Below are 26,966 nucleotides of genomic sequence, written 5' to 3'. Positions count from 1 at the left end.
AAGAAGAAACTGGAGATATCCTGATGAGAGGAAGATTGGACTTGCCCCAAGGAATTAACATCCCTAATCAGCAGGAAGTAGTCTAAAAAAGATCTCAGCACTACCTCTCCCCAGTAACCTTGTTTCTCTCCTACCTGCTGTTCAGTGTTGTAAGGGACTGGGGTGGAAAAGGATAGTAGATACATGAATCCAAATAAAATAGCTAATAATAATAATAATAATAAACCGACAGGATTGCTTTTCTTTTTCCTTTTCGGTGGTGCTGGGGGTGGACCCCAGGGCTTGGTTGCCAGCCATACCACAATTCTGCTATAGGACTATATATATCCTCAGCCCTATTTTAGCTGATAACGGGACAGTGCAGAAATACAGCTTTCTTGGCATCCCAGGGTCTCTGACAGTATTTAGAAGATGCTATGTCTGTGTTAGAACCTGGGGAACTGGGCTACCCACTGCCACACAGTGAAGGTGAGAATGGAATGGAAAACCACTTTGCTGCGTCACTAGTGCAGCTGGAGCCTTTCTACCATCATGGCCATCTCTGCTGGTCTCCACATCAGGCCTGCTCTCTCGCCTTGATCACTGTACCTTCTGCTGGACAACTTCCCCGGAGTTCCTCTCTGTGGGCCTCTTCAGTTCCGTCCAGTCGAGGAACTTCTCTTTGAACAGAATGGTCTCATTGTGCTCCGTAACTCTCCCAAATATTGCCCAGTCGGGTCGCCCCTGTCCTTTCCTGCAGCGTGGGGGCAGACAAGAAAAGGGCCCAGATTCAGCCATGTACTGCTGGAACAGCAACCACAACAAGCCCTCACCCTCACTGAGCCTCAGACAGCTGCTCTGCAACGTTCCTCTGCAGACTTGCCGAGATGTCTAGAGAAGCAGGCTCGGCCAGCTTTGGAAATCTGCCTCGTACATGCTGTGGAAATGGAGTAGGAGACACAAGAGCTTGTGGTGAGGGCCTTGGGAGCAGGGCCTCGGCTGCTCGATTTACTTCCTCTTGTGACTTACATGACGGTTAGGGCCTAGCCATTTCAACTTGGTGGTGTCAGCTGCTTGTGTGTTAGGAGGGGCCAGGTGACAATCGTGGGTGCACCTTCTCGTCCCCAGGACATGCTGATACATAAGCCATCCTGTTCCAGCTGCAACCCCAAAGGCTGCGCCCGGCAGGAGCATGTTTGTGAAGCTCCTTCCATGATTCTGTGGCACAGATAGCGGAAGCCAGCGGGGCAGGTGCTTGGTCAAGTGCACATGTCACAGTTAGGTATAAATTGGCCATGATAGCGCTTCTATGCTCCAGCATAAGAGAGTACTCCCGGCTTTGTCTCAGGCCTTCGCACTCCTGCTTCTTACAGTATTAATGCGCATTTGCTTAAAGATTTAATTTTTTCAATACATTGATAAATTATCTAATTTATATTCTTTTCTTGCTTTTTCCAGACGGGATTTCTCTTACTCTTTAACTCAGGTTGGCCTGGGACTCATGTAGCCCAGGATGGCCTTAATCTCATGAGTGAGCCTTGTGCCTCAGTTTCCTGAGTGCTGGGATTGCAGGGCTGGCTTTTAGTTACTGAAACCAACTACCAACAAAACCAGTTCTAAAAACCAGATTTTAAAGGCAGAAACTATGCAGGAAACTCAAAATCTGCACATTGTCTTAGGCTGTTTCGTGACAAATACATGACCCACACAGTTGTAAAGCATTTTGGAGGGTCTGGTAGTTAAAAAAAACCATGGTTTTTAGAGTCTGTGCCTGCTCTGACAATTTACCCAAGTAGTCTTTAAAAATCTCAATCATTCTCTCAACATAGTACCCCTCCTTTCCTCTACCCCAAAACACACTAAGAGGGCATCACAAAGTGCCCAGCACTCAGGGCAGGAGGATACTTTAGATGACCAGGAAGTACTGCTTAACACAACGGCAGCGGAGATGTTAGGGTGGGGAGAGGCCATGTTCCTAGAACCACAGCCTTCATCCTCATTAGCTGGCTGAGAGCCAAGGGAAGGTCTGTTATGGGGCCCTCCCAGCCCAGCCCCAGTGTGAGGAGGGATGCTGGGAGCCTGTGGGAAGAGCAGGTCAGCGCACAACCCACAGGGCAGCAGGGGCACCTGGGAATGAGCGGGTTGCACTCCCCCGGGTCCAGCGGGTTGATGTCACAGTTCTCGTAGTCAAAGGTCCCGTTCCATAAGTGCTTGGCCAGCTGGAATGCTACTTTCCGTTGTGCTAGGCTGACTTCCTTCCCATGCCACACGTAAACTTCACTGCCAAAGTCAAACACCAGGACCTGGAACAGCACAGGAAGGACAGGTGAACGCCACAGGCGGACTCTGGGGCTCAGCCTCTGCTGAAGAGCTGGAGCTTCTGAACACTCTCACCACCAAAGCCTTAAATAAAGTTATATAAGTACCCCCATCTTCTTCCCTCCTCTCTTCCTTGCTTCTCCCTCCAACACTCACACACACACTCACTCATTCACTCATATAACATGCAGAGCAGGTGCTGAGCGGCCATTGCTGTCTCTCCTGTGTACAGGTCTAAGACCTTTCCGGCAGAGGTGCATAAGACCACGCTTGCATTAGGGGCTTAGAGCTAAGTGTTTGCTGAATGAACACAGGAATGGAATGCTGCCTGTTACTCCTGCCTTCATTTCCAGTACTCTAAATTCTGCTTTAACTTTTAGCTAGGCTCCATTCATTTCTTCTTAAAATTATTTCCTTTTCTGTGACTTTCCACTTAAATGTACATATAAATCGTACCCTCAATCTAGCTTTGGATGACACTTTTCCTCAGTTTACTCTTAAAACATACTATTATATATTTGAATGTTTCCATAACACAGTACAGCAGGAAAGGCAGTAAGGGGGGTGTACCAGCACAGTGATGAACACAGCCCCTTATCTGTCCTTCACTTCTCCTTCTGCTGTCTTAGTGCCCAGAGCAGCTAAAATCTCTTCAGATACCTAGAACAGCTGTGCCCCCACACCTGTTGGCCTCTGACCTGCCCCCACGTTCCCTTCTTCATACCTAGGACAGCTGTGCTCCTCACACCTGCTGCCCTCTGACCCTCCTCCCCTGGCCTTTCCTCCCCCAGGCCTGGCCCTGGAAGCTTCTGTTTGCTTTTCTGTCTCTGCATAACTGACTTTGTTTTATCTCCTTTAGGGGTAAGGAATATTCCACATATACGTGAGATCACACAGTATTGTCCTTTCCATGCGTGACTTATTTCACTTATCCTAGAAGCTGTAGGGGTTGCTTTCTTTGTACTTATTAGAAGCTTTAAAATTACAATATTTTGTGTATGTGCGTGAAATGTAAATGAACAAGCTTTCTGGTCAGAAGACAGAGTGGCTGGAAGGGTCACTTAAAAAAAATGGGGCTGGAGAAGTGGCTCTGCTCTTTCAGAGGACCCATGTTTGATCCCCAGCACCTACACGGTAGCTCACAATGCCAGAGGATCTGATGCCCTCCCCTGACCTCTGTGGGCAGTGCATGCATTTGGTATAGAGATGTGCAGGCAAGCAAAACACTCATACACATAAAAATAAAATTAAGAAGAAAATCCCGTGATTTTCAGAATGAACATTATCTATCTCTATCTACCTATCTACCTATCTATCCATCCATCCATCCATCCATCTATCCATCCATCCATGTATGTATGTACGTATCTATCTATCTATCTATCTATCTATCTATCTATCTATCTATCTATCTGTTCATGTGTAAACCCTAGGAAGTCAGAGAATAAATCTAAGGAGTTGGTCTTCCCTGTCCACCATGTGGGACCTGGAAACTGAACTCTAGCCTTAAGGGCTGGCAGTAAATGCCTTTACTCACTGAGCCATTGTGCTGGCCCTGAATTTCTAAAATGCTTCTACCCAGTGCAGTGTAAGGGCCTTGTGTGTTTTCCCTTTTCTCTCAACAATTATCACATTAAACAGCACTGGAAATGCAGTTAATTCATAGTTACTGGGGTGACTGAAAGAGATACTTGACAAATCTGTAAATTGTATCAAATATATGTAATTAGATATACTCACATTAATTATTCTTGAAACTGTACGTCTAACTAAAATTTACTTTAATCTTACATAACCACAAGACATTTTTGCATCTTACTTAAAATATAAAAGCATTCAATGATCCACACTACTTCTGAAAAATCTTCTGAACTTTGTTAGTACTTTAGATAGCAGTAATGGTTTGAAATAGCCAATAAGCATTCTTTAGCAAATGCTGTGTTCGATCATCAGTACAGAGCCAGTTACAGCCCTCTGCCCAGGGCAGGGCGCTATACCCTCGAAGCTGGTACCTCTTTGGACTGCAGAAGGGAACACTTGGGAATCTTTCCCCAGTAGTCATCATCAGGAACGAGTTTGTCGTCAATCAGACGGTAGACGCAGTTTGTTTCAATGATGGCTGTCTCATACAGCTCATCTTCCTTTGGGTCTCCGGCAGCTTTGGGGGAAGACAGGACATTAGAAAGTAGTTGGCTGAAGGACCAGGTAGGAGGCGGGGTGTTCAGGCCCCCTCACTCGGAAACGTTGCAAACTCTTACACTGGTAGCAGGTCTTGCCACCCAGGAGCTTCCAGAAGTCCTTGGCTGCGTGAGTATGTGTGTTAATGCCTTCCTCAATGGTCTGGACGTATGTAGCTCTGCAACCAAGCTCCCTCTTTGTCTGAATTAACGTTGCAAGTTCAGATGCCTGGAAAAGAAAAGGACAGTGAGCCAGGAGGCAAAACCAGCATGCACAAAGGGGCACACGCTGCCCTCAGAGGGGAATGGATGCACCGGGAAGGACTGAGGCGCAGGCTGGCGGGCATCGCTGCCTCACCCGAGGAAACGCAACTGTGGGAGCAGAAGTATCAAGTCTTTGGAGCAATAACCCTCAGCCCCGTGGATTGGACACTATCCTTTGTCTGCGGCTGCATGAGTATGCGTGCTAATTCCTTCCTGAATGGCCTAGATGTGGGAAGCTCTACCACCAAGCTCAGTGTGGGAGATTCAACAGATAACTCATGCACTTTGAACACTATCCTGGGGCTTCCCTCACAGGATTCCCATGAAAGAGCAACAGCGGCACTTCACAGAGACGCTAGTTCCTCAGCAGTCAGCCTAGACCCACGGCCTTCAAGCTGGCCTTCACTCCAACACCTCATGGAAGCTTCTTCAGAGACACTGGCAAAGGAAATGCTACCCGCCCCTTCCCGCTTGAATGAGACACGGGGTATCTGAGAAGCTTGGCATGGGCCAGCTGGTAGAAACCCCATTGCTGTATAAAGGACACAATAACGGAGGCATTTTATCACTGGGATACGCACCTTTGCATTCTCGATGACGTTGGAGAACTCTCCGACCCACAGGAAGCAGTACTGAGGGGACAGCAGAAGGAAGCAGTCTCCACTGTTGAGTGAGGAGGCTCGAGGCTCCACCAGCCTTGTCTGCACGTGTCTTCTTCCTGTGGACAAGCCCCAGAGTCCTTTACCCACCATGCAGACCTCCACCATGGACACGCCTCAGCCATACACATCCCGTTCTAGAGACTCCTGGCTACCAGTTCCCAGGACCAGCGGGACGTGGAAGTCAGGACGGCCCACGTGACAGGAACATCTCAGCTGGTGTGGCTGCTGTGTGCTTGCCCTCAGGTCTTCATGCTTCTTAGTCTCGGCCTCTGAGTCTTGGATTTTAGCATGTGTGTGGAGGCAGTGAGGCTCTCCCATCTTGGGAGAGTGGTAAGGACACCCTGCCCCCTCTTTCATGCTCATGCTGCCTTTTCTCGACACTGCCTGCTCCCTGTGCCGAACACCAAGCCTTGGTCCCGGCATGGCACACCTGCCCGCAGGCTCTTCCTCCACAGGCACAGTTACACCCAGAGCAGCAGGGTGGGGCCGGCTGGGGGGAAGCACTGCCTGTGACAGGGTCAACCCTTCTCAGAGACTTCCTGAGCAGGAACAGCCCATGACTGCACGTGGAGTGTAACTTCCACATCAGAGGTCCTCTTGTGTATGTGTGTCGTGTACAAGTGTGTGCAAGTGTGCACACACATGCGTATGTGGGGATCACAGGAGGACTCCAGTAGTTTTCCTCCCTTGAGCTTGAACCTGAAGCTTGCTGTTTTACCTAGACTGGCTGGCCGGTAAGCTCCTGGGATCTGCCTGTCTCTGCCCTACAGTGCTGGGGTTCCAGGCGCATACACCCATGCCTGGCTTTTCTGTGGACATCAAGGGCTTCAAGCACGGGCTTTTATCCTTACGTAAGAAACAATCTTACTCACTGAGCCACCTCCCCACTCTTCACTCATCTTTTAAATACAGCTAAAAGGATATGGCTTTGCAGAAACCCGCCCCAGAATCCTTGGTGGAGGCAGAAGCTACTCCATCCATTCTCGCCTTGATCCAGCTACACAGGTGTCACCTCTGAAGGGGAGCCGCCCTCCCTCCTCACAGCCCTCGCTTCCTGCTGCGCTTCCAAGTCTCAGGTGTCACAGACATAAGGGGCAGGGGAGTGGAATCCGGATGGGTGAGGCTCATTTACTCCTGCCTTCCCTTCATTCCTTCCCCAGGGATGTTTTCTTACTCTGGCTGACATGGTCATGGCTTATCCTAGGAGGGAGAGCCCAGAAGGGCATGCAGGCCCCCGCTGGAGACTTAGGGCATATGTGGTAACACACGATGATGTTAGAGGATGGGCAACCAGGCCAGAGGAAGCAGGGGCAAAAGCTGAGGTTCTGGAAGGGTAAAGAGCGGAGTCCAGCTCAGGTCGACCCACTCAGCAGCTGGCACGTGTTCATTCACACATTCCCAGCCTCACGCACGCTGTGATGCCACAGTGAGGGAGGCAGTGTGCACCCAGTGAGGGAGACTCATAGAATGCCTGTCCCCCTTCCCAGACAACAGCAGATGCTTGCGGAGTGCTACGTGGCCACAGAAGCCATAGGCTGCCGCCGACCCTCCGGACCGCTCCGAGAATACCTTTGATCTGCAACAGCATGAGCTTCTTGTAGGGCACTGCGCTGTTGTTGGAGTTCTGTTCCGTCAGGTTGACGCTCCGCAGGCTGATGCCACTGAAGTTCTCCCTGCTGGCCAGGCCCGCTAGCGTCACGGCGGAGAAGTTGGAATTGGAGGACACTGTGGAGGGAGGGTGCACAGCTGAGAGGCACTGTTTCCAATCGCAGGACCCAGCAGGACCCAAACCTGCGGGGCTGCGCAGCTTGAGGCCCGGTCACCGTGTACAGGACTGAATGCCGTATGGAACACACCAGCTGCTGCTGACAAGTGTCACAGGAGGCCAGGTCACTGACACAGACCAGAACCACCTACCCAGCTGACAGCCACATGCTAGACTCACTCCACGTAATGCTACCAACAGTGCTCACAGCTCCTAACCCCCAGAGAGGCTGTAGGCATTTCTCGCCAGGTCTTCACAGGTAGAAAGGAGACGCCCTGTAGGGGGTGATTTAGGGCAAAGCGATCAATCTGTGTAGCTTGAGGTCCTCTGCCCTCAGACCTAAGGCCGTGGTCAAAAGATGCTGGGTTTCCAGTGTGGACCAAAAGCATAAGCCAAGCCCTGAAACCCACAGAAGTACAGGCTGTGGAGAGATAGACGAAAATTGTGCCAATAAACCTTTCTTTCTCTTCAGCTTATTGTTTTCAAAATGCTAATGCTGGGGCAAAATTCAGTCAGCGAACTCAATCAGGACCAGATGCTAACACTGAAATCAGAACCCTGATTCCACTTGGTACTTCAGACAGTTCCGGCCTTTTTGGAAGCATTTCTCAGTCAACCCAGTTAGAATGCAAAGACAACTTCTTCTAAATTCTCCCCCTTTCTCTTCTCTTCTGTTTCCTTCCTTCCTTCCTTCCTTCCTTCCTTCCTTCCTTCCTTCCTTCCTTCCTTCCTTCCTTCCATCCCTCCTTCCCTCCTTCCCTCCCCCTCCCTCCTTCCTTTCCTTCTGTTCCTTAATTTTGGAGATAGGGTTTTACTGTGTAGTCTAGGCTATCCTGGAACTTGGGGCTCTCCTGTGTTCATACCCTGAGTGCTGGGATTGCAGGCATGCATTGCCACTAAACTCTTAAAAACAAAACAAAACAAAAACCTTTGGCAAATTAATTTATGAATGCTAAAAGGAAAATAAAAACTACAGCAAAAAACTATTTAAATATCAAGACTATTACTGCCATGAAAATCACTGTTTGACAGTAATGGAACCCACATTCTGGGCTAGATAAAAGCCAAGACATGAAGCTCAGGGTCGGGGTACAGTCAGGGACCAACTTCACTCTCCATTCCAAGCCGCCCACCCCCGCCCATCTAACCTCACCCCATGCAGCCCCGGGACCTCTCTCAGAACAATCTGAAAACCTTGGTTTAAAACTCTGGGGCGAGGAAAGAAGTGAGTTTGGACACCACAGGAAATCTCCTAAATGACTCTTGACTGAGATTTCAGTGGAGAATTGCTGTGCTTGGGTTTGCCAGAGCCGAAAATTGGTGGAATTACAAAACCCAGAAACACTTCCATCTCAAGACCCAATTCAGCAAAACAGCATAATTTAAACAGCAATTCAGTAAGAAATCTTTAAATGCTAGGCAGGCATATCCGTGAATGTGTGAATTCGCTCTTGTTAATGAGTGCTCTCTGAACACCCACTGGCCCCACAAGGCAGATTAAAAGAAAATGGCACGGCAGTGCTCAGACCTGGAAGCAGGTGGCAGCTCCCCACACTCACTCTTTTCCACTTTCATCCTCTTGGATTCCATGAAGGCAACGTTGAGCCTTTGCTCCGTGTATTCCTGAAGGAGGTCATCTCTTGCTGCCAGCAATTTGAGAGGGTTCTTGGAGGCCTGGACCCGGCGCTTGGGCCTGACTGAGCGTTTATGCTCTGCCACCGAAGAAGTCAACCTGCGGGCAAAGCAGACGTGGCTCAGGCTGTCCCCTCACCCTGTGGACTCAGGATGACAGACTCCACAGTTTTACTTCCTGGTTTCATCTGGGTTAGAGAGCCTGTGACACTCGGCACACACATGCCTACTGCTGCTGTCACCGCCAAGTTCGCAGGGACTCGGCAGATGGCCTTGAAGCCTCTTTGCCCCAGACTAAATTTTCTCTTCAGATATAGCTTTTCTTTCACACAGAGTTAATTCCAAGCTGCCAGCTCGCCAAGGAAAGTAACCACACTTGTGAAGAATATACTAGAATAAAACAGGCCTTCAGTGTCATCTCTGGTCCCCAAGACCATCCCAAGTCTGGGTCGAGCAGCCTGGGGAAGGGATGTGTCAATGATGTGATCTCCCAGGAGACTCCTGTGGTGATACTCAACTGCCGAGTGTTTAGGTCTCTGTGCCAGGAAGCCTTTGTATACCAACACTGTCCATGTGAGCACAAACACACATTTGCTTAACTGCTGCACATCACAACTCTCTATAACAACTTCAGCAGTGACAGCTGGATGGGGAGGAGGTGAATTGAACAGACTGAAATGTGCAAAGCAGTACTTTGCATCAGGAGTAGTTTATGGAAACTTTTACCACGAATAAACTCATCCTTGGAAGACACGGTTGCTCTGTATAGGGAAGACCAGCAATGTGTGCTAGGTGGCTGTGTGCACTTTCTCAGACAAGTGCCCCTACTGCTGCTCACGTTATAGGGGGCTTCCTCTGGGTCACGTCGCACCCCGCTGGTTGGTGGACATTCTGTCCCCTTGACTACATCGCACCCCGCTGGTTGACTACATTCTGTCCCTTTGGTTTAGGGATGAGCTTATGACCCAGGCTGGAACAATGAAGACCACACCTGGATTGGAGGATCTATTAGATCTATCTGGGCCTGACTGAGTAGCCTCTCGATTTAGTGATTAGAGGTGCTCTTTCTTTAGGGTTGCAGTTTGACTCAGCGGGAAGCCAGCCTTAAGAGAGGCCAGGCTGCAGCTGTCTCTGTACACTCAGCGTGCACCTGATCTGAACTGAATTCCTCCGCAGCTGTTGTTGTTGTTGTTTTTATCTGATCTCAGTTCACATGCATTTATCTGGCATCTGCCATGGAAGGAATCCTAACACATAATCACTTTTTATAATGTTCCCGAGAGAAAGCCCATGGATATGCTAATTTTATACACTGCCGGAAGCAAAGAAACCATGGCTCCCGATTTTCTAATCAATTGTGCTACCCTGAGCTCACGTCATCCAAATACCCATTTATGAGTAAGCTCAGCACTGTCCCATGGGGCAGTTGTGGGGTCTGCCAAGCGAGCGCTTGAGGAGTGTGAAATCCCGTCACGGCCTTCAGGGCTGCACAGACATCCAGGACACACGAAGTCCACCTGCCAGAACAGCAGGCTGACCACGTGTGTGCTCTCTGCCCCAGGCAACGTGCATCCTGGGCCAGAGCCAATATCTATGGAGAGGTTTCTGCTCACCAGACTTGGGAGCATGTGAGGGGAGCCGCTCTCAAACTCACTTGGGAGCGTAAGGGTCGAAAATGACATCAAAGTCCTCCTCCAGCTCCACAGGACTTCTGGGTATGTTGTAATCCACGCTGCGGTAGAATTTGGCAAAGGTCTCATCATCATCCAACTTCATCACCTCCTTGACAGATTTGCCAGTGACCGTGAGAACGGTTTCCTGCATCCCAGCAACTAACAACGGTGGGAACAGAAACACCGTGAGGTTTAGAGAAGCTATTGCTGTGACCTTCCTTTGCGATGCTTGGCTTCCCTCTCCAAGTTCCCAGAGTGGGGGAGGCGCAATGAGGTTCAAAGCCCTCCTCCTCTGTAACCCTTGCACCCCAGTTCTCTGTGCAGTGATGGTTAGGATGAGAATCAGGCTGACCCTGCCCACATAAGCACGTTTGTGAACCTGACCCATTTCTACTAGAGGGAAATTAACATTAGCCCTGTTTCATATTAGGGTTCTACAAACCCTTTTCTTTAACGAACTAGGAAGCACTTGGGACTTCTTTGGGGGAGAGTATATAGCTTATGATGCAATGCCTCAATCCTGCTGTTATAGTGCAAAAGCAGCTATGAATGGCAGGTCAACGAAAGGACATAGCTATGTTCCAATAAAACTTTATTTTCAAGAACAGGTAGAACACTGGAGTGGTCATGGCCACTGCCGGCTGACCGCAGGCTCCATCACTGTTATGGCATCATGTTGGCTAGTTCTATGTCATCTTGATACAGGCTGCAGTCATTTGGGAAAAGAGAGTACCAACTGAGAAAATGTCCCCACTAGATTGGACATTTTCTTGGTTAGTGATTGATGTGGAAGGCCAGCCCACTGTGAGTAGTGCTTCCCCCAAGAAGGTAGTCCTTGAGAAATCAGGAATGGGCCATGAGGAGCATGGCAGGAAGCAGCACCCCTCATGACCTTTACATCTGCTCCCACTTCCAGATTCTAACCTTATCTGAGTTCTTGCCCTACTTCCCTAGATGATGGACGACAAGCTATAAGAAACAAACAAACAAACAAACAAACCAAAAAACAAAAAAAACAACCCTTTCCTCTCCAAAGTTGCTTTTGGTCATGTTACTTACCAAAGCCATAGAAACCCTAAGACAATGGTGTGACAGATTTCATTGTTAATATATCTTACCCAGTCACATTAACTATTATATTAGCCTTTATAGTTCTAGTTTTCAGTATTTGTGTAACTTTCAGCCATTAGGGGTCACTGTCAACAGCAGGGGCTCCTGGTATCTGATACTAGATGAATCAGATATCTTTTATCAAGCCAGAAAAGGCTATTTCCGCATACTACCTTTAAAGTGTTTATTGCATTACCCTTTTAATAAAATTTTCTTTTAGAAATTATTTGGGATTATAAGAAAAAAAAATACCTTTTGCCTTAACAGAAACGATGCCTGCAATTCAAAGCTCATCCAAAAGTAGGTTGATTTTTGTACTTGCATAGTGACTGCTCTATAGCATAAAGGAAAAATCACTGAGTTGTCCTTGGATAGGACGGCACCCCAAGATTTGGAGTCATTAGCGAGTGCACTCACTATTGGGTATCCCAAATTCAGGACATTATTGAGTGGATCCAATTTAGAACTCTAATTAGTACCGACAACAATTTCATTTTTTGAAGAATAACAACAGATTTTAAGTGTGTGTGTGTGTAAATTGCTGAAAGGAGTGAAATTGACTGAAGAGAGAAAGTAATCACAAATAGGATTTGAAGAGCTAGCTATGGTGGTGCACAGCTGTCACCCAGCACCTGGTGGGAGGGAATCAGGAGTTCAAGGTTATCCTTGGCTATGACATAAGTTCAAGCCTAGCCTGGTCTACATGAGACCTGATTTCAAACAACAAAACAACAGTAATAACAAAAACAGCTGCAAAACAAAACAAAACTCCAAAAGTTGAGAAGCTGAAAGTTAGGACTTGGAGGTTCTGGGAAAGTAGGGACCACAGTGTGCTGAGGCAGAACAAGCTGCAGCTCCCCTCTGGCTTTGGCATGTACCTTTGTTGTTCAGTCTCCTTAGGAAGGTTTCCAGCTTGTCCAACTTCAGGTCCGATTCCAGCTGCATATCCGGTCTAGCTTCAATATCTAAACAAGTAGAAACCATCAGCGAACAACCACCCCAAGAGTCCCTGTGCAGATGCTCACGTCACAGTGGACAGGGCAACATACCTTCCAAGGGCTTAGAAACTGGAGTCGTGCCCCTTGATTTGTTGCACAGAGGGGATGAGACTGGAGTTATGGCTGTGGGTGATGCCAGACCTGCAGATCACACCAGGAGACAGTTTAGTATCTTCAAGATGCTGGAAGTTCACAGACTCCGGTGAACCTGTACTTGTCCCTACAGTGTGAGCGTACACTGGCGTGCATAGGTGGCCACCAAATGCAGCCATACCTAGGGTTTTCCTATTCCCAGCTGGCAAGCTGACACTCCAAAATGAACAGTGAGGGCATGAGAAAACATATCCACGGCGTGTAAATGGACTGAGAGTGTATGGGCTTCTAGAAGACACTGGGATAAGTGGGATTTAAGGGCTTTTGGGTTGGTGGGGTCCACGGAGGAAGAAGCGAATTTGTACGCTCTCCCACAGAGGATGTAAGAAGTAAGCTGCCTTGTCCCAGGCAGCAAGGCCCTGGGCACCAGCATTCTCTCCAGTCTATGAGGAGGCACTGACAATGTCAGCTTATGGTGCTGAATGGAGAATAACGAAGAGGTCTGCCCTTTCAGAAGAGAGACAGGCAAACACACATCACACCCATGTGGGATTGTGGGAGGGTCACACTCACACAGCTTGCGTGTGCTGGAAATGATCACATGTTCCTTGATGCACAGAGTGGGAAATGCTTGTTCAAACAAAGCCCGAGGGACACATGAAGAGTAAGAAGGAGAATTTGAGTGCAGAGAGGGAACTCGGCTGAAATATGAAAACCTAACAGGAAACTTAGATGCCCTCTCCCACCAAATAGAAGAGACTGGGGAGGGAAATAAATGGAGTGTCTGTAAAGAATGGAATGAGCTGCTCCTGTTCTCTGTATCCTTTACAGTGTGTGTGTGTGTGTGTGTGTGTGTGTGTGTACATTTGTGTGCATGTGCGTTTGTGGGAGTGTCTGTGTGTGCACATGTATGCATGTGTACATGTGCTCTTGTGTGAGTGTGTGCGTGTACGTTTAAGAGGACATAGCCCTCTCCTGGGACGTACTCTCCTGGAACAGCCGGAGAACAATCCCATGAGCTGGACAGGCAAATAGAGCATAAAAATGCAGGAAAAAGGCAGCAACTGCAGGCGGCTGGAAACACAGCTCAATCTTCATTTCCATATATATTTGCAAACAAACATGCATAAATTCTGAAACTCATTTCTACTACCAGGTCAGCACCAAGCTCGTGTCCACGAGAAAGTAAGATTTCTTGAAATACAGTACTGTAAATAAAACCGGGTATCACAAAATTGGACAGATCAAGCCATTACCTAGCAAAGGGGTGATTGAGAGTTTTCAGAAGAGTCCACTGGCTCTAAAGCCAATAAGCCGGACTCACTCAGCAGGCTGATGGTCCCAAAGCAAGTACCCAAATCTGCCCTTCTACATGGACACTGAACAAATCCCATACCATCGCTGCCAGTCAGGGTTCCTGGAAGTGGCCTATTGCATCCCCAGCTAGAGACATTAAGGATTCCCCCATAATGCAACAGGGAATATAGGGTGAAGTTTCAAAGTACTGAAACAATCAAAGCTCTCCCCACAGCTCTTTTCAGTGAATTCTAGCAGCAACAAACAAGGACCTCCTCTCTGGGAACATTTTCACACCTTTCATTTGCAGCATGCTCTGAGTGCTCTTCCTCCCATGTTAGAGTACTAGCGAGATCTTGCGGTGTGGTGACTGTTAGAGTATAAGAATACAGAAGTAGAGAATGTCCAGAGGAAACCAGGAGCGCTCAGAGCCTCCTGGGGAGAAACAACGAAACCCCGAAACTGTGTGAGTGTGCCTTGGAACTGAAATGAGAACCTTTGTGGCTGTTGGGTCGAGTAGGGCCAGGGACTGTTGTATTCTTCAGTCAACAAAAACCGGACGCCATATAGTTGTACATCAAAAAGAACTAATAGTTCAAAAATGGATGTGGTCTTTTATATTAGATTAAAAGCAAGGAAATTATTACCCCCGGGAAGATTTATGACTTACAAGAAAATACACGGCTTGTGCAGGGAAATAGGAATGAACATACTCACTGTGGGGTAGACTGTTCTGTATCCAACCGGGCAGTGTAGGCCAGGGCACAAGGGCAGGGGTACGTGGGAAGACCCCAGTTAGGACTTTTCAGAGGAGATGGCAAAATAAATTAAAATGACAGCTGAGCAAATTGCCATCGGGATACAAATGGGAGCCAGCAGCAGAAGACTTGAGCTCTGTCAGTTCTGGCTGCCTTTAATTGATTTGTGCCTGGACCCCGCCTTCCATTAATACAGGGGGAGGGGTGAAGGGTGAAGGGCGAGGGGCTAGGCTCAAGATTACACCTGACCAAACAGTTCTATGATTCCATGAAGAAAAGCCAGGACCTGCCTCATCCAATGAGCGTAAATGATCTTCTGGTATCCTTGTTTGTTTCAAAGGCTTCTTCCAATAAGATTCAAGTAAACACCCTCCCAAATTTGCCCTCTTTCCTCTTCCCTCCTCCATTCTGCAAACAGCTCTCAAATGCTAGGAACCAGTTAGGCTCTATTCAGAATGGAAGGGTTGAGGAGAAGGAATGCTCAGCTTATGAAGTGAATGGCAGAACGCAAAGACTGGGGGTGTGTAGAGGCTTCTGCCAGTAATAGGAAGTCTGCTTTTAGATAACAGCTCGAGAAATGGGGCTACTGTGTATGGATTCAGCCATGTGCCACCAGACACAAATTAAAGCCCTAAACACCCTCAAACTCTCTGGAGGGCTCTCTGGAGGACCACTGGTAAGCTGGCATGCGACTCAGCGCTCGGCTTCCAGTGTCTCTGAGTTTAGCCTCACAGCAGTTCTGGCAAACCTGAAGCACTAAGTGATCTGCACCGTGCATGGCTTCCTGGAATTCAGAACATCTTCCACACATGTGTTACATGCCTGCAAACTGACCTTTGTGAGCCGCAGCTCACAAAGCTAGGGCCAAAGGGACATAAAAGTTGACTTAAAGAGCAAGAGGGACGCCATGCTAAAATGCCTTTGTTTCCAAAGGCTTCCTTGGCAGGTGAGATGATGGGAAGGTGTGTCTGGAGGTGTGTCAGGCAGCAAGAAGATGGAAACAATTTAAAGAGAGCTGTGGAAAATAACTGGTTAAAATGGAGTCTCTTTCTTTTTTGTTTCTTTGTTTTTGTTTTTGTTAGTTTGTTTGTCTAGCAGAGCTGCAGTTGCTTCTGAAACCTACAGTTGCATTCAGTTTCCAAACAGGTGAGTTCTGAAATAGTGGCAGACTGAATCAGGCTTCCTTCATGGAAGAGGGCAGGGTCTGCAGCAGAAACACCCCACACAACCATCAAAACCCCTCACTCCACACCACTGCAGTGTGAGGCACAAAGACCAGGCCCCTCCCCCTTTCTGCTGAGCTGTCATGTACATTCTACCTCCACCAATGCACGTGTACACAGACGTGTACACACAGACGCACGCACACACACGCACACAAGGCCTCTGACCTTTCTTCACCATTCTTCCTGCCACGGTGAACTGGGTGGAATCGTTGGCCGCGCCCCTGCCCTTCGCCTTCCATGCCTCCTCGCGCACAGTGATGAGGTGCTTCCGCTCTTCAATCGTCATCTGGCACTCTCGACTTTCCGAGACCCGCTGTGTACGACATGCACAGAAGGGAGGAGAGGAGACTGAAGGAGCTGTAAACTTCAGCCCGGCAGCGCCCCCCACCCCCACCCCAAGAGAAGAAACAATCACACATTAACCCCGTCTCCCGACGGCTGGGTGAGTGAATGAGCAATCCATCCCATGGCCACGAGGACAGCGCTAGTCTAGCATTTCATCCAAGTCAACTCCCCAAGAGTTTGAGTGACAAAGTAGGAAAGCTGGCTAGAAGGAATGGAGTTGTAAGATTCCCCAGGACCAGTGGGCCTTCTGGGCACCTGGGGACTCAGGTAGCCAAGGAGCCCAGGAGGTGGCTTGAGATCATAGCAGAGATGACACAAGAGTTCTCCTGTGGTGGACACAACCCACACAGAGAAGAACAGTTCTCAGCATGTGAGCCGCTAACGTGGGTGATTTCAGTGGCCAGCTTCCCTGTCATCTGATCCACGAATCTTCCTTGCACACCCTCATGGCCAGAAGTGACGCTGATGTCCTTGGTAATTCAGATGACATGAAGACCTCGTCCCAGACTAGGACAGCTCAGTGCAATGCATGATCCTAGTGTGGGACTGGGGTAGGCCTACTGAGAATATTATTGGAGAAAACTGACACAACTGAAACACAGATGTGGGCTTGGCAAACATGATGCCAATGTTAAGTCTCTTGGCATGGCATCACTCCACTGTGGACATGGAGGAAAACACCACTGATCTAGGGAAGTACTTTCTGAAGTACTGATAGTGAGCTCACGGCCTCTCCAAAGCACAGGGTGTAGTAATGCCGTGTGGTTAATGACTCAGAAAAGGCTTTCCTCCAGTCAGCAGCTGAGTGCCCCGGAAGCACCTCAAATGTTCTCATGGAAGGATGAAGGTTCTGAGCTTGACATAAAGCAAGTCAACCCAAAGCTTCCATTGTCTCCACAGAAAGAATCTTTTACTTCCTTCCAAATGCAAGTATTAAACATAGAACTTTTTCTTTCTCTGGAAATTTTTATATAACTTGGTTATTTGGCATGTTTGGCCTGGGAAACTCCCAGTAGGCTCCCTTTGACCTTACAAGCTCTAGATATGTAGTTGTGTATTCTCACCCTAATGTATGAAATCTCTCAAAGTGTGAAAAAAAAATTTGTTTGTCCCCTTCTTTTTTGTCTGTGCAGATTTTTCTTTTCTTGTTTGGTTCTGATAAGTTCCGTGTCCTGTGCTATGGCAGATGGATGCTCAGCTGCCTGGAATAGTGAGAGGAGAGGCAAAAGAGGAAGAAAACCTACCCAGCTGTAAGTCCTTCTTTCCAACACAGACACCATCAAAATGGCGGAGAGAAGCAGGGTAGGGGGATGAAGAGAGGATGGGGAGGCAGGGTAGGAGACAGTGGCGCAGTGGGGGAGACAGGAGGACCACGAGCAGCTTTGGGACAGTTACCAGGATGCTGTAATGGCCTGGTTCTTCTCCTAACCTACTGAGAACTCACAGCAAATCTCCACATTCCACCCTCAGCAATAAGATAGGACAGGAGAGTGTAGTCAGGTAGCATAAGGATCAGCAGCAAATTAAGAGACAAAAGCCCTCCTCAGTTAACAAGTTTCACAGGAAGAACTATTGTGATCTGGCTTGTAAGTCTTCACCTTACATTGAGTAAAATTCAACAGCAGACATGATAGGAACATATGCTAAGTAACAGATAAGGCCAAACCACGAAATTCGGCAAAATGGTAAAGAATTGAGCTTTGCCTTCCCTTGAACAAAGATTCTGATCCATGTTCACATGCAGTGTCAAGAGACCTGAAACTGGAGACAATGATGAAGAAGCCCTGTGCTCCGAATTTAAGATTTCAGTCTGATGCTGTTGTCAGCTTCTGATGGACGATGCATCTCACTCTGAGCAGCCTCAGGGAAGGATAGGAACCAGCACCTCACTCTAGCAGCCTCAGGGAGGAGCCAGCACCTCACTTTAACAGCCTCAGGGAGGAACCAGCCCCTCACTCTGCAGCCTCAGGGCAGGAGAGCATCTCACTCTAATAGCCTTGAGTAGGCAAAGAAGCAGAGGACGCACGCCTCAAGAAGTTTCTGCCCTGCTTTAAACAGCCTGTTTCCTTCTCTGTGCACGCTATCATGAAACACCAACATGCCACCACTTCTGGGGCAAAGCAAAGGACTATCTTGATCACTGAGAACAATGAGAAATACCACCATGTTAGCACGTTTATCTGGTTAAACTGTTAAGAAGTAAAAACACATGCTGAACATGTCCTAAAGTTTGAGGTCATAAAACTTAAAAGAAATTCTGAACTTGAATGTATATGGAGAAGCAAAAGCCTGTGACAGCCCACAGAAACTGAAGAAGAATGACGGGAGAAGATTCAGTTTTAATATTCAAAGATATAGAAGTTAGGACAGTATGGCACTGACTATATCAGCAGAACAGAATAGAAGCCTAGACCCATACACCTACAGTGACTGAACCTTGAGCAGAAAAGAGATAAAAGCAATACAGTGGAGAAAAGAGTATTATTAAGAAGTCGTGTGCTGGAATGTTTGTAAAACAAAAACAAACCTAGATTAGATCATATAAAATTCACAAAAACTAAGTGGTTCGTAGACTTAAATGTGACATATAAAACTATAAAACTCCTAGAAGATAACAGGAGAAAATTTAGACATGAACTTAATCACACTCACTCACTCACGCTCCACTACTAAAATCAGATCTATGGCCTCAAGCATGTTATTTTTCCCAGGCTGGTATGATCACCTTTTAGGTAGAACACCAAAGGCACGGTTCATAAGAGAACTAGTTGGCAAGTTGGGTTTCACTGAGATTAATAAGCTGCTCTGTGAAAGGCTCTGCCAGAAGAATGAAAGGACAAACCACAGGGTGGGAAGAAAGATCTGCAAAACTTATTTAACACAGGACTGTTCTCCAAGACACACAAAGGATTCTTCAAACTCAGTGACCAGGAAACAAACGAACAAAGCATCTATGTAGGTACATCACCAAGAAGATACACGCACAGAAAATAAGCTTGTGGCCATACATTCAACACCACTGTGAGGACTCACATATTAAAATGAGACTCTGGGATGTGCCTTTTGGAATGGCCATAATCCAAGACACTGACACAAGGTGCTGTTCTAAACTCTGAGCAGCCTGACCATTCTCTGGGTGTTGAGGAATACAGCCACTGTCAGCAGCAGCTGGGAGCTTCTTATGAGAGCGAGCGTGCTCTTCCTGTACAACTCCTCAGTCAGGTCTGTTAATATCTGGACAGTAAGGCTTCTGTCTTAACAAAAATTGCACGAGGGCTTTTGCTTATCGCTGCTCTACCCACAATTGCCAAAACTTGAAAACAACCAAGGTGCCACCAAGCACGTGAATGGCTTGGTCCATTCAGACACATTTCTCCTCCCCAGCACTGAGGAGAAATGAGCTGTGAAGGAACAGGGCCAAATGAATTCCCTGTTTGCAGCTCTAGCAGGTGGGAAAAATCAGGGATGTGAGAATGATGGTTAAGGGACACAATCCTGTACGGTAGCTTAATGGTGGACAATGGGGGTCTGAGCTGAGTGAGGGCTCACCAACAGTGAGCTGGGCAAGAACACCCTTACCAATCCTGCCTTAGGACTGAAAAGTCAGAGACTTTAACCATCCTCATGACTGTGAGGGGAATCCACACTACTGGATCCACCTAAAAATTTGGCATGAAGGATGGGGTGTGGGTTGGCCTACTTTGAAAAATATGAAAAAGTTAAAACACATGCATGATAACACACGTATGCACAATCACCCCCTTTCTCTGCACACACAGTGAAATGCCACAGATTGCTGCTTAGTCCCCAAACAAAGCCTTCTCTACCGCCCAGGAACTGCAATGAGGCTTAACATGTTACAGGCATTTCCTCACCTGATTGACAGATAGGAAAGACAGGTGTTTATGGGCGGCAGGCATAGCAGGAGAATAAGTAGAAGCAAATACAGGTTCCTATAGGGCAAAGCAAGAGGATTAGAGGGAAAACCGGAAGAAGGGCAAGGGCAGGAGTGGGCGAGGGAGCAGGGGAGAACCCAGAGAGACAACACATTTTCTGCCACGCTTAATTTTCTCATTGCAGTTTTGGTTCTTCCTTAGAACCTTCCTTTGAATGTCAGTGCTGAATGACATTCATCCCACACTGCCCAGTCCATGCACCTGAGCCAGGGTTGGGACTGGACAAGCTAATGGCAGATGACCACAATTCCTATGTAAGTATGTATGGATACTTACTTAGGGACAAGACCGGGCTTTTCACCAACAGTTTAAACACTTAACGTAAATGATTAGTTTCTTTATAGAATTTTCATTATGTGATTTAAAAACAGTTTAAGGACACAGGATCAGCTTCCATATTGGATACAGAAACAGGGATGGCCTGGGGCAAGAAGCCATGTTAGCCGCCTTAGGGACAGTTACGTACGACTGCCCCTCCGAGTGACTGGCATGCTCCTTCAAAGCTGGTTGCTTTGGTTTTCATGTTTCAGATAAGGTTTTCATAGAGCTTTACAGGGAGCTAGCCAAAATTACAAAGTTACTGCGACACTGTCCAGATGGCCTGCGTTTACCTGAGATCCTCCCTTGACATTAAAAAAAAAAACAACACGCTATGTAGGACCATGAACTGAGTACTCAGGATGTGTTAGCTGCTTCTATGTAACAAGTTTTTTCCTATACTGTATATGTGTGTGTGAGTGTGTGTATATGTATAACACATATATACACATAAATATGTGAGTTTTCCCACTAAAATTCCCCATTTTCCCCCCCCAGAGGCATGGATCTGAGGATTCTTTGTAGTGTTCTCAATGTAGAACCCTCTCTTTGCTCTTCTGCCTCCTCGCTGTGTGTCTAAGCTTTGGTCCACCAGGGGAACCCACTGTGTTGGTCTCGGAAGGACACCTGCATTAGAGTCAGGCTTACCCAAAGCAGATTAGAAATGGCATTATCATCTGTAAATCCTCCTTCTTCCTACAGGTTAAAACAAATAGGAGACATTGTAGAAGCCCGAAAGAGCAGAGTCTGTGGGCGTGATCACTCTGCCTGGGTTCAGTTAGTCAGAAGCATGCATGTGCTCGCATTCCGGGGCTGTGAACAGCAGGCAAACTCTCTCCTCGGGGACATGACGATGACTGTGAGCAGACATCGCCCAACAGCTCGCTCTGCCTTCTATTCTCCCCCATCCACCTGCTTTCTCCTCAGCCGTGACAGACAATTCCATCCTGAATGTGGCAGGGCTTCCTTCCTTGACTCCCAGGCCTTTTTGGTGATATCTGGGATCTCAACCTTAGCTGACCTCATTAGAACAGCAGCAGAAACGGCAGCCCCTTCCCACCCAGGACTCATACAGATACAGAACTGAAAACAGACAATTCTCTAATGGGTTTTGACTTCCTGGGAAAAGTCCCAGACACTGGATGACTGCACATGCCACAACAGTGACCAGGCCAAGCAGGGCTGGGTTTTACTCATGATTTGCTAGAAAGAAAGAAGATGCCTGGCAGGCTGCTCTTGAGGACCTTGTTTTGTTTTCCTCTCTCTTGACGGACATGGAAACAAATCCTGCTCAAGCACACACATGTCCCTTGAAGTGTGACCTGGTCTGTGCCATGGCTCTATGGCTTTGGACCCTTATTGCTAGTATATATGCCATATCACCCAGACTTACGCTAACTGTCGTCCAGGGGCCAGGCATGGGCTGTGAGGGGCAGAGGAGGAGAATGGCCTGGCTCATTTCCATGGGAAGCGAGGCCAGCTAGGGATAATTGTGCTCTTAAGAGTCATTTCATTAACCTCCATTTGGAGGAACACAATTAGAAGGCAAACAACTGCCCCCTCGGGCTGATATTTGAGAACAAAGAGGGAAAATCCTCACTGTCTTCATGAGCCCAAATAGGAACATAGTATCATATAGGACCCAAGTGAGGCCTGGGTGGGAGCACCCTGCTTTCTTTGGGGACAGCCCCCTTTGACAGAGGAAGTGATTACAGATCGTCAAGGCACTTACTTATTTTGTTCTTGTTTCTTTGAGGAACAAAGAATCATTCTGTAGCCTGGGAAGGCCTGAAACTCACTATGTAGCCTAGGTTAGCCTTAAACACACGGAAATTCTCCTGTCTCAGCCCCCTGAGTGCTGGAATTATAGGTGTGCGCCAACAGGCCCACTTCAGTCCCTAACGTGTGTGTGTGTGTGTGTGTGTGTTTAAAATAATTTCATCTTGTTTTTTTGTATATGGGTGTTTGCTTGCATGTACATGTCTGTGCACTGAGCACGTGCCTGATGCCCACAGAAAGCCAGAAGAGGGCATCAAATACTCTGGAGCTGGAGTTACAGACTGTTGTGAGCCCCCATGTGGGTGCCAGGAATTGACTATGCAGTCCCTGAAAGAGCAGCCAGTTCTGTTAACCACTGAGCCATCTCTCCAGCCTTCTAGTGTCTTCTCTAGAGTCTTACCAAATCCTCAAAGTTTTAAATGACCAATGTGGTATTAACATAAATAGGAATTGATTTTGCTGTTGTGGTGTGTGTGTGTGTGTGCGCACAGAGGCCAAGTAGTGTCTAAGGCACCACTTGACCTTAACAGAACTTGAGACTTCCCCTGCAAGGGACAAGAGCTGAAAATAGACTGGCTTAGCGTAACTTCAAAGAGTTTATTGTCTAAGCCAAAGTGAAGTAGGCCAGTGAGAAGCCTAGGAACAGCGAGTTCACCATGGCTGCAGAGGCAGGGGCCCAGAGAGCCCTGGGTGGCCCTAGCACATGCAGGTGCAGGCTGCACCCAGACCCTTGATGTTTCCAGCATTGGGTTTTCCATCCCAAGAGTGAATGCAGGGGCAGCCCGAGTCTCTCACCTATGGGAGCTCAGCCAAGTGTCTGGGCCATTCAGACTTATCCGCTACCCACCATGCTCCGGAAATAACATGAGCCCTCACTCTCATATGTGTTTGAAACACTTCTGCACCACCATAGGGAATCCATCTCACTCTGAGCTTCGTGTCTGTTACCACCTGACAGAAGGGGTCTGCATCTTTCAGAACAACTGCCTGGGAAGTTGCATTGTATGCAGTGGTAAGCTCTGCTACTCAGGTGTGTTCTCTGTCTGAAGACTTTAGAAGATTCTAGGAGTTGGATGGGTGGGTGTGGCTCAAGTGTGTCATTCTGCCTCAGCCAGCAAGCACATGTGTTCCCACAGAGCCAGTGGACAGGACATCGTGACTGAAGCTTGGAGAACCAGGCCAAGGCTGATGACCACTCCATTTGTGATTCAATAGTCCATTGATAGGCCAACACGACATGTTCGCACATGCGACTTAATTGATATTCACGTATAGGTCTTTAATAAAAGCCTTACCTCATCATCACGAAATAGGCTTAAAATTAGGCAGAAAGTCCTCATGGACCAAAGTTACACCCTTCATTTTTATAACTAGGTCTTAAATCTCTGCATAGGAAATTTAAGTCCGTGTTTGATATGTATCTTACAAGCCATGTATGAGAAGTTGTCTCATTTGAAAGACTTTACTCACGTCCTAACATCAGACTTCACTTAAAATTCAATAGTGAACCACACTTGGAAGCTTAGGCATTTGTTTGCTGAGTGTGGAGCTGGTCTGAGGCCTCGGGCCCCAGCCTGGACCTCAGGGTTAGTTCTAGCAGCATTGTGACAAACTGTTTCCTAAAGGCAAGCATCACTAGTGCTGTGAAACAGGTGTCCTTATGCCACACTTGGTTCCTGAGACACACCGGCATGTTAGTGAGGTAGGCAAGGACGTACTAGTGCCATAGAGCAGGAGGTCCTTATGCCACATGTGGCTCCCGAGACACACATGCATGTTAGTGAGGTGGACAGGGTACCTTCCTCAGAGACTGCTCCTCCTGCATGTGCAGGCCGCTGGTGGCCTTGCCGTATTCCTGCTTCCGAAGCAGTCTGTTCTTCCAGTCTTCCTCACCACTCTTCTTCAACAGCGCCAGCCTGGAAGGACAACACACCAACGGAGAATTCAGCACCACGTTCTCAGAACTTACAAGAAAACTCCTTTCCAAGACGGTCCCCAAATTTCTTAGTTGGCTGGGAAGAAAAGCTGAAACTGACTTGCCAGGTAAGAGACGTCAGAGAAGAGACATACCGTCATCCTAGCAAGGGGAGAGACAATGCTGCCTTCCTCGTGCCCTGGGGTGAGAGAGAGCAAGGCCAGAGGCAAAAATAACTATCCTGGTAGTGAAACGCCTTTCAGCGTGGCTGCCTCAGGAAATAACACCTGAAGCTGAAAGCTGCAGTTCCTTGCAGACAACATTGATTAAAACATGAAGAACAGGAATGAGTAAGGGCAGAAGTTATTGCCAAACAAAGTGAATTATACTCATGTGTGGAAATTTCAATATGAGGGTCTGCTTTGAACAATAAATATATACTAATAGAAGCAGAAAGATCGGGCATGTTGGTATCACACTTCAACAGAAGGTAAGTTACAATGTCATCAGCTGTCTTCTGGTCTCAGCTCTGGTCTTTCCCCTACATTAACTTTGTCTTTACGATGTATCCTCATACAAAAACACTTTCTAAAAACCCACTTTGAAAAATTATCAGTTCAAGGGAAAAAAATCTAGCAAAAAAAGAATCTTATTAACGGAGACTTTAGCTCAAGCACGGCAAGACTCTGCCTAAAGCTGCTGGCACATTTTGTTTTCTCTGAAGAGTCATTTTCCAGAACAAGAGGCTATTTTAGACATCTCAGCCATTTAAGTTCAACAGAGTGGGAGAGGCAAAGGGCAAAACGGGGCCTAGGAGACTCACTGAGGCTGCTCAGGGAACCTGAAACCTACGGGTAACAAGCGAGGTGGTGAGCTCCTGCCCCCGTGCTTTCTGACAGGGGACGCCTGTGACCACACACATGACCTGCAACAGTGGCTGCCAGGAGCCAACGAGCTGTGCTCTGGGTTTGGATTGGTGTGACGGGGCACGAAATATCCCCACCCACATGGGCTCGGCCCTTGGCTGGTACTGCTGTTTGAGGAGGTTGTGGAACCCTTCAGATCTGGGGCTCAGCCGGCTGAGTAGAGCTGTAGGGGCGGGACTTGGGGTCTGTAGCCTGACCCCAGTACTGGCTAACGAGTTCTGCTTCCTCTGAAACATGAGCAAGCTATGGCACAAGCCCTGGTCTCTGTGGACGGCGGCTACCTCTGTGTGTGTCCCCCACAGTGGACTCTACCCTCCCCTCCTCCATCTTCCCGGTGGCTTCTTGTCAGGTATTCAGTCCCACCCATGAGAGTGGTTACTTTAGCTGTCACGATCTCCCCTCAGGCACCTTGTCTTCCCTGCCTTGTTTGTCATGCGTGACTGGGATAAGGGGCTCTTCAAGACCCCAAGTGCTAAATTTCCTGATTCAATCCAGTAACTGAACTGGAGGCAGGATGCCCTACACTCTGATAAACGCTTGTTCGCTCATTTGCTGGTGTTTCTTGGATGGAATCCAGGGTCTCAAACCTGTCAGGCAAGTGTCCAACTGCTGAACTACATATGATAAAAGAGGTCTGCTGGGCAAATAAGCAACCAAATTCTCTATTGAACAAGAATCCATCATATTTGTGCATCATCATCTTTTAGACTTCCTGTCTCTCTATCAAACAATGTAAAGAGGCTCTGAAGAACTCCATGAGGGACACAGAACTTTGCCCTTTGGGTCTATCCCTCTTCAGGCTCTTCCTTCTTTCGTCACCTCTCAGTCCTATGTGGCAACAAATGAGACCGCCTTGCTGATCTAATATGTAATCAGATTCACATAGCTCCAGGTATCACTGAATCTTAACTTCCATGGTTCTACAATGCTAACATGGCTACTTCATGTATCTGAACACAAAATCTGAATTTCTTCACATCTTAACTTTAGTTCTTATCAAATGACTATTATTTATTCTTCCCCCGTTACTCTGAATGTGCCTATCTGAGTGCAACAAGGACCTTAAAAAAATCAATTATTAAAAGAAATAATCACAACTGTGAAATCTGAAAGTGGCAGGGGATGTCTTCCAGCTAGCTAGAGTACCGGGCCTTCATACACAAAGAGGGGTACGCCCAAGCATCGCCTGCAGGAGGCACCCACACTTCCACGCACCCTGCAAACTGCTCTAAGAACCAGCCGCCCTCACGTTACCTCTGACTCAGAGCAGGCGTTCTCGGGCTTCACCTCCACCAAACTGGATTTATAGAGCACAAACCCTTACCCTGGTCCTTACCCTCAGGAGCGCGGACCATTGCAGACAATGTAGCCCACAAACGCTCCTTAACAGAAGCATGGCTTCCCCTGGGGCTGCTCTGACGGACAGGAGACTAATTCACAAAAAAGCAAACTGCACAATCTAGAATCGCTGTCGCCTTCCTCATAATCCCCTGATGTGCACAGACATCTCTGAGAACCGCATGTGTGTTCTCATCACACAGAGTCCGAAAGCAGGTGCAGACAGGTCAAGGTCCCACTGAGCCAGGGTCCACTGAATGCTCTTGGGAGAGGTGGTGTGATTCCAAATCTTGCCCCTCAAAGTCCCGGCTGTTTCCTCCCACAAGAAGTGGCACTGAGCAGGCACACAGTGCCTATGTCTGTCCGGAAAAGCAGAGCTTTCCACGTTTCTCGTAATGTTCTCCCTTGTCCCATCACTTCCTCAGAACCATCCAGAT

At 47.8% G+C, this 26,966-nt stretch overlaps 1 protein-coding gene across 4 annotated transcripts in view; it reads right to left on the bottom strand.

Moving 5' to 3' along the window:
* The window catches only part of Svil (supervillin), a 141,002-nt gene that overhangs the window by 18,005 nt on the left and 96,031 nt on the right, over positions 1–26,966 (bottom strand). For all 4 annotated transcript variants that reach the window (XM_055629195.1, XM_055629196.1, XM_055629193.1 and 1 more), the window contains 12 exons: positions 24,149–24,266; positions 16,118–16,265; positions 12,631–12,720; positions 12,460–12,546; positions 10,453–10,630; positions 8,726–8,898; positions 6,971–7,126; positions 5,321–5,457; positions 4,557–4,704; positions 4,311–4,456; positions 2,107–2,282; positions 589–733 (listed from right to left, as the gene is read on the bottom strand). In XM_055629195.1, coding sequence (XP_055485170.1) covers positions 589–733; positions 2,107–2,282; positions 4,311–4,456; positions 4,557–4,704; positions 5,321–5,457; positions 6,971–7,126; positions 8,726–8,898; positions 10,453–10,630; positions 12,460–12,546; positions 12,631–12,720; positions 16,118–16,265; positions 24,149–24,266 — 1,702 coding nt within the window. The remainder of the gene's footprint in view (positions 1–588; positions 734–2,106; positions 2,283–4,310; positions 4,457–4,556; positions 4,705–5,320; positions 5,458–6,970; positions 7,127–8,725; positions 8,899–10,452; positions 10,631–12,459; positions 12,547–12,630; positions 12,721–16,117; positions 16,266–24,148; positions 24,267–26,966) is intronic.

Source organism: Psammomys obesus, unplaced genomic scaffold, assembly GCF_907164565.1.
Source record: "Psammomys obesus unplaced genomic scaffold, mPsaObe1.curated_primary_1811, whole genome shotgun sequence".
NCBI classification, from domain to species: Eukaryota; Metazoa; Chordata; class Mammalia; order Rodentia; family Muridae; genus Psammomys; species Psammomys obesus.
This window is presented reverse-complemented; position numbering and strand designations above follow the sequence as displayed.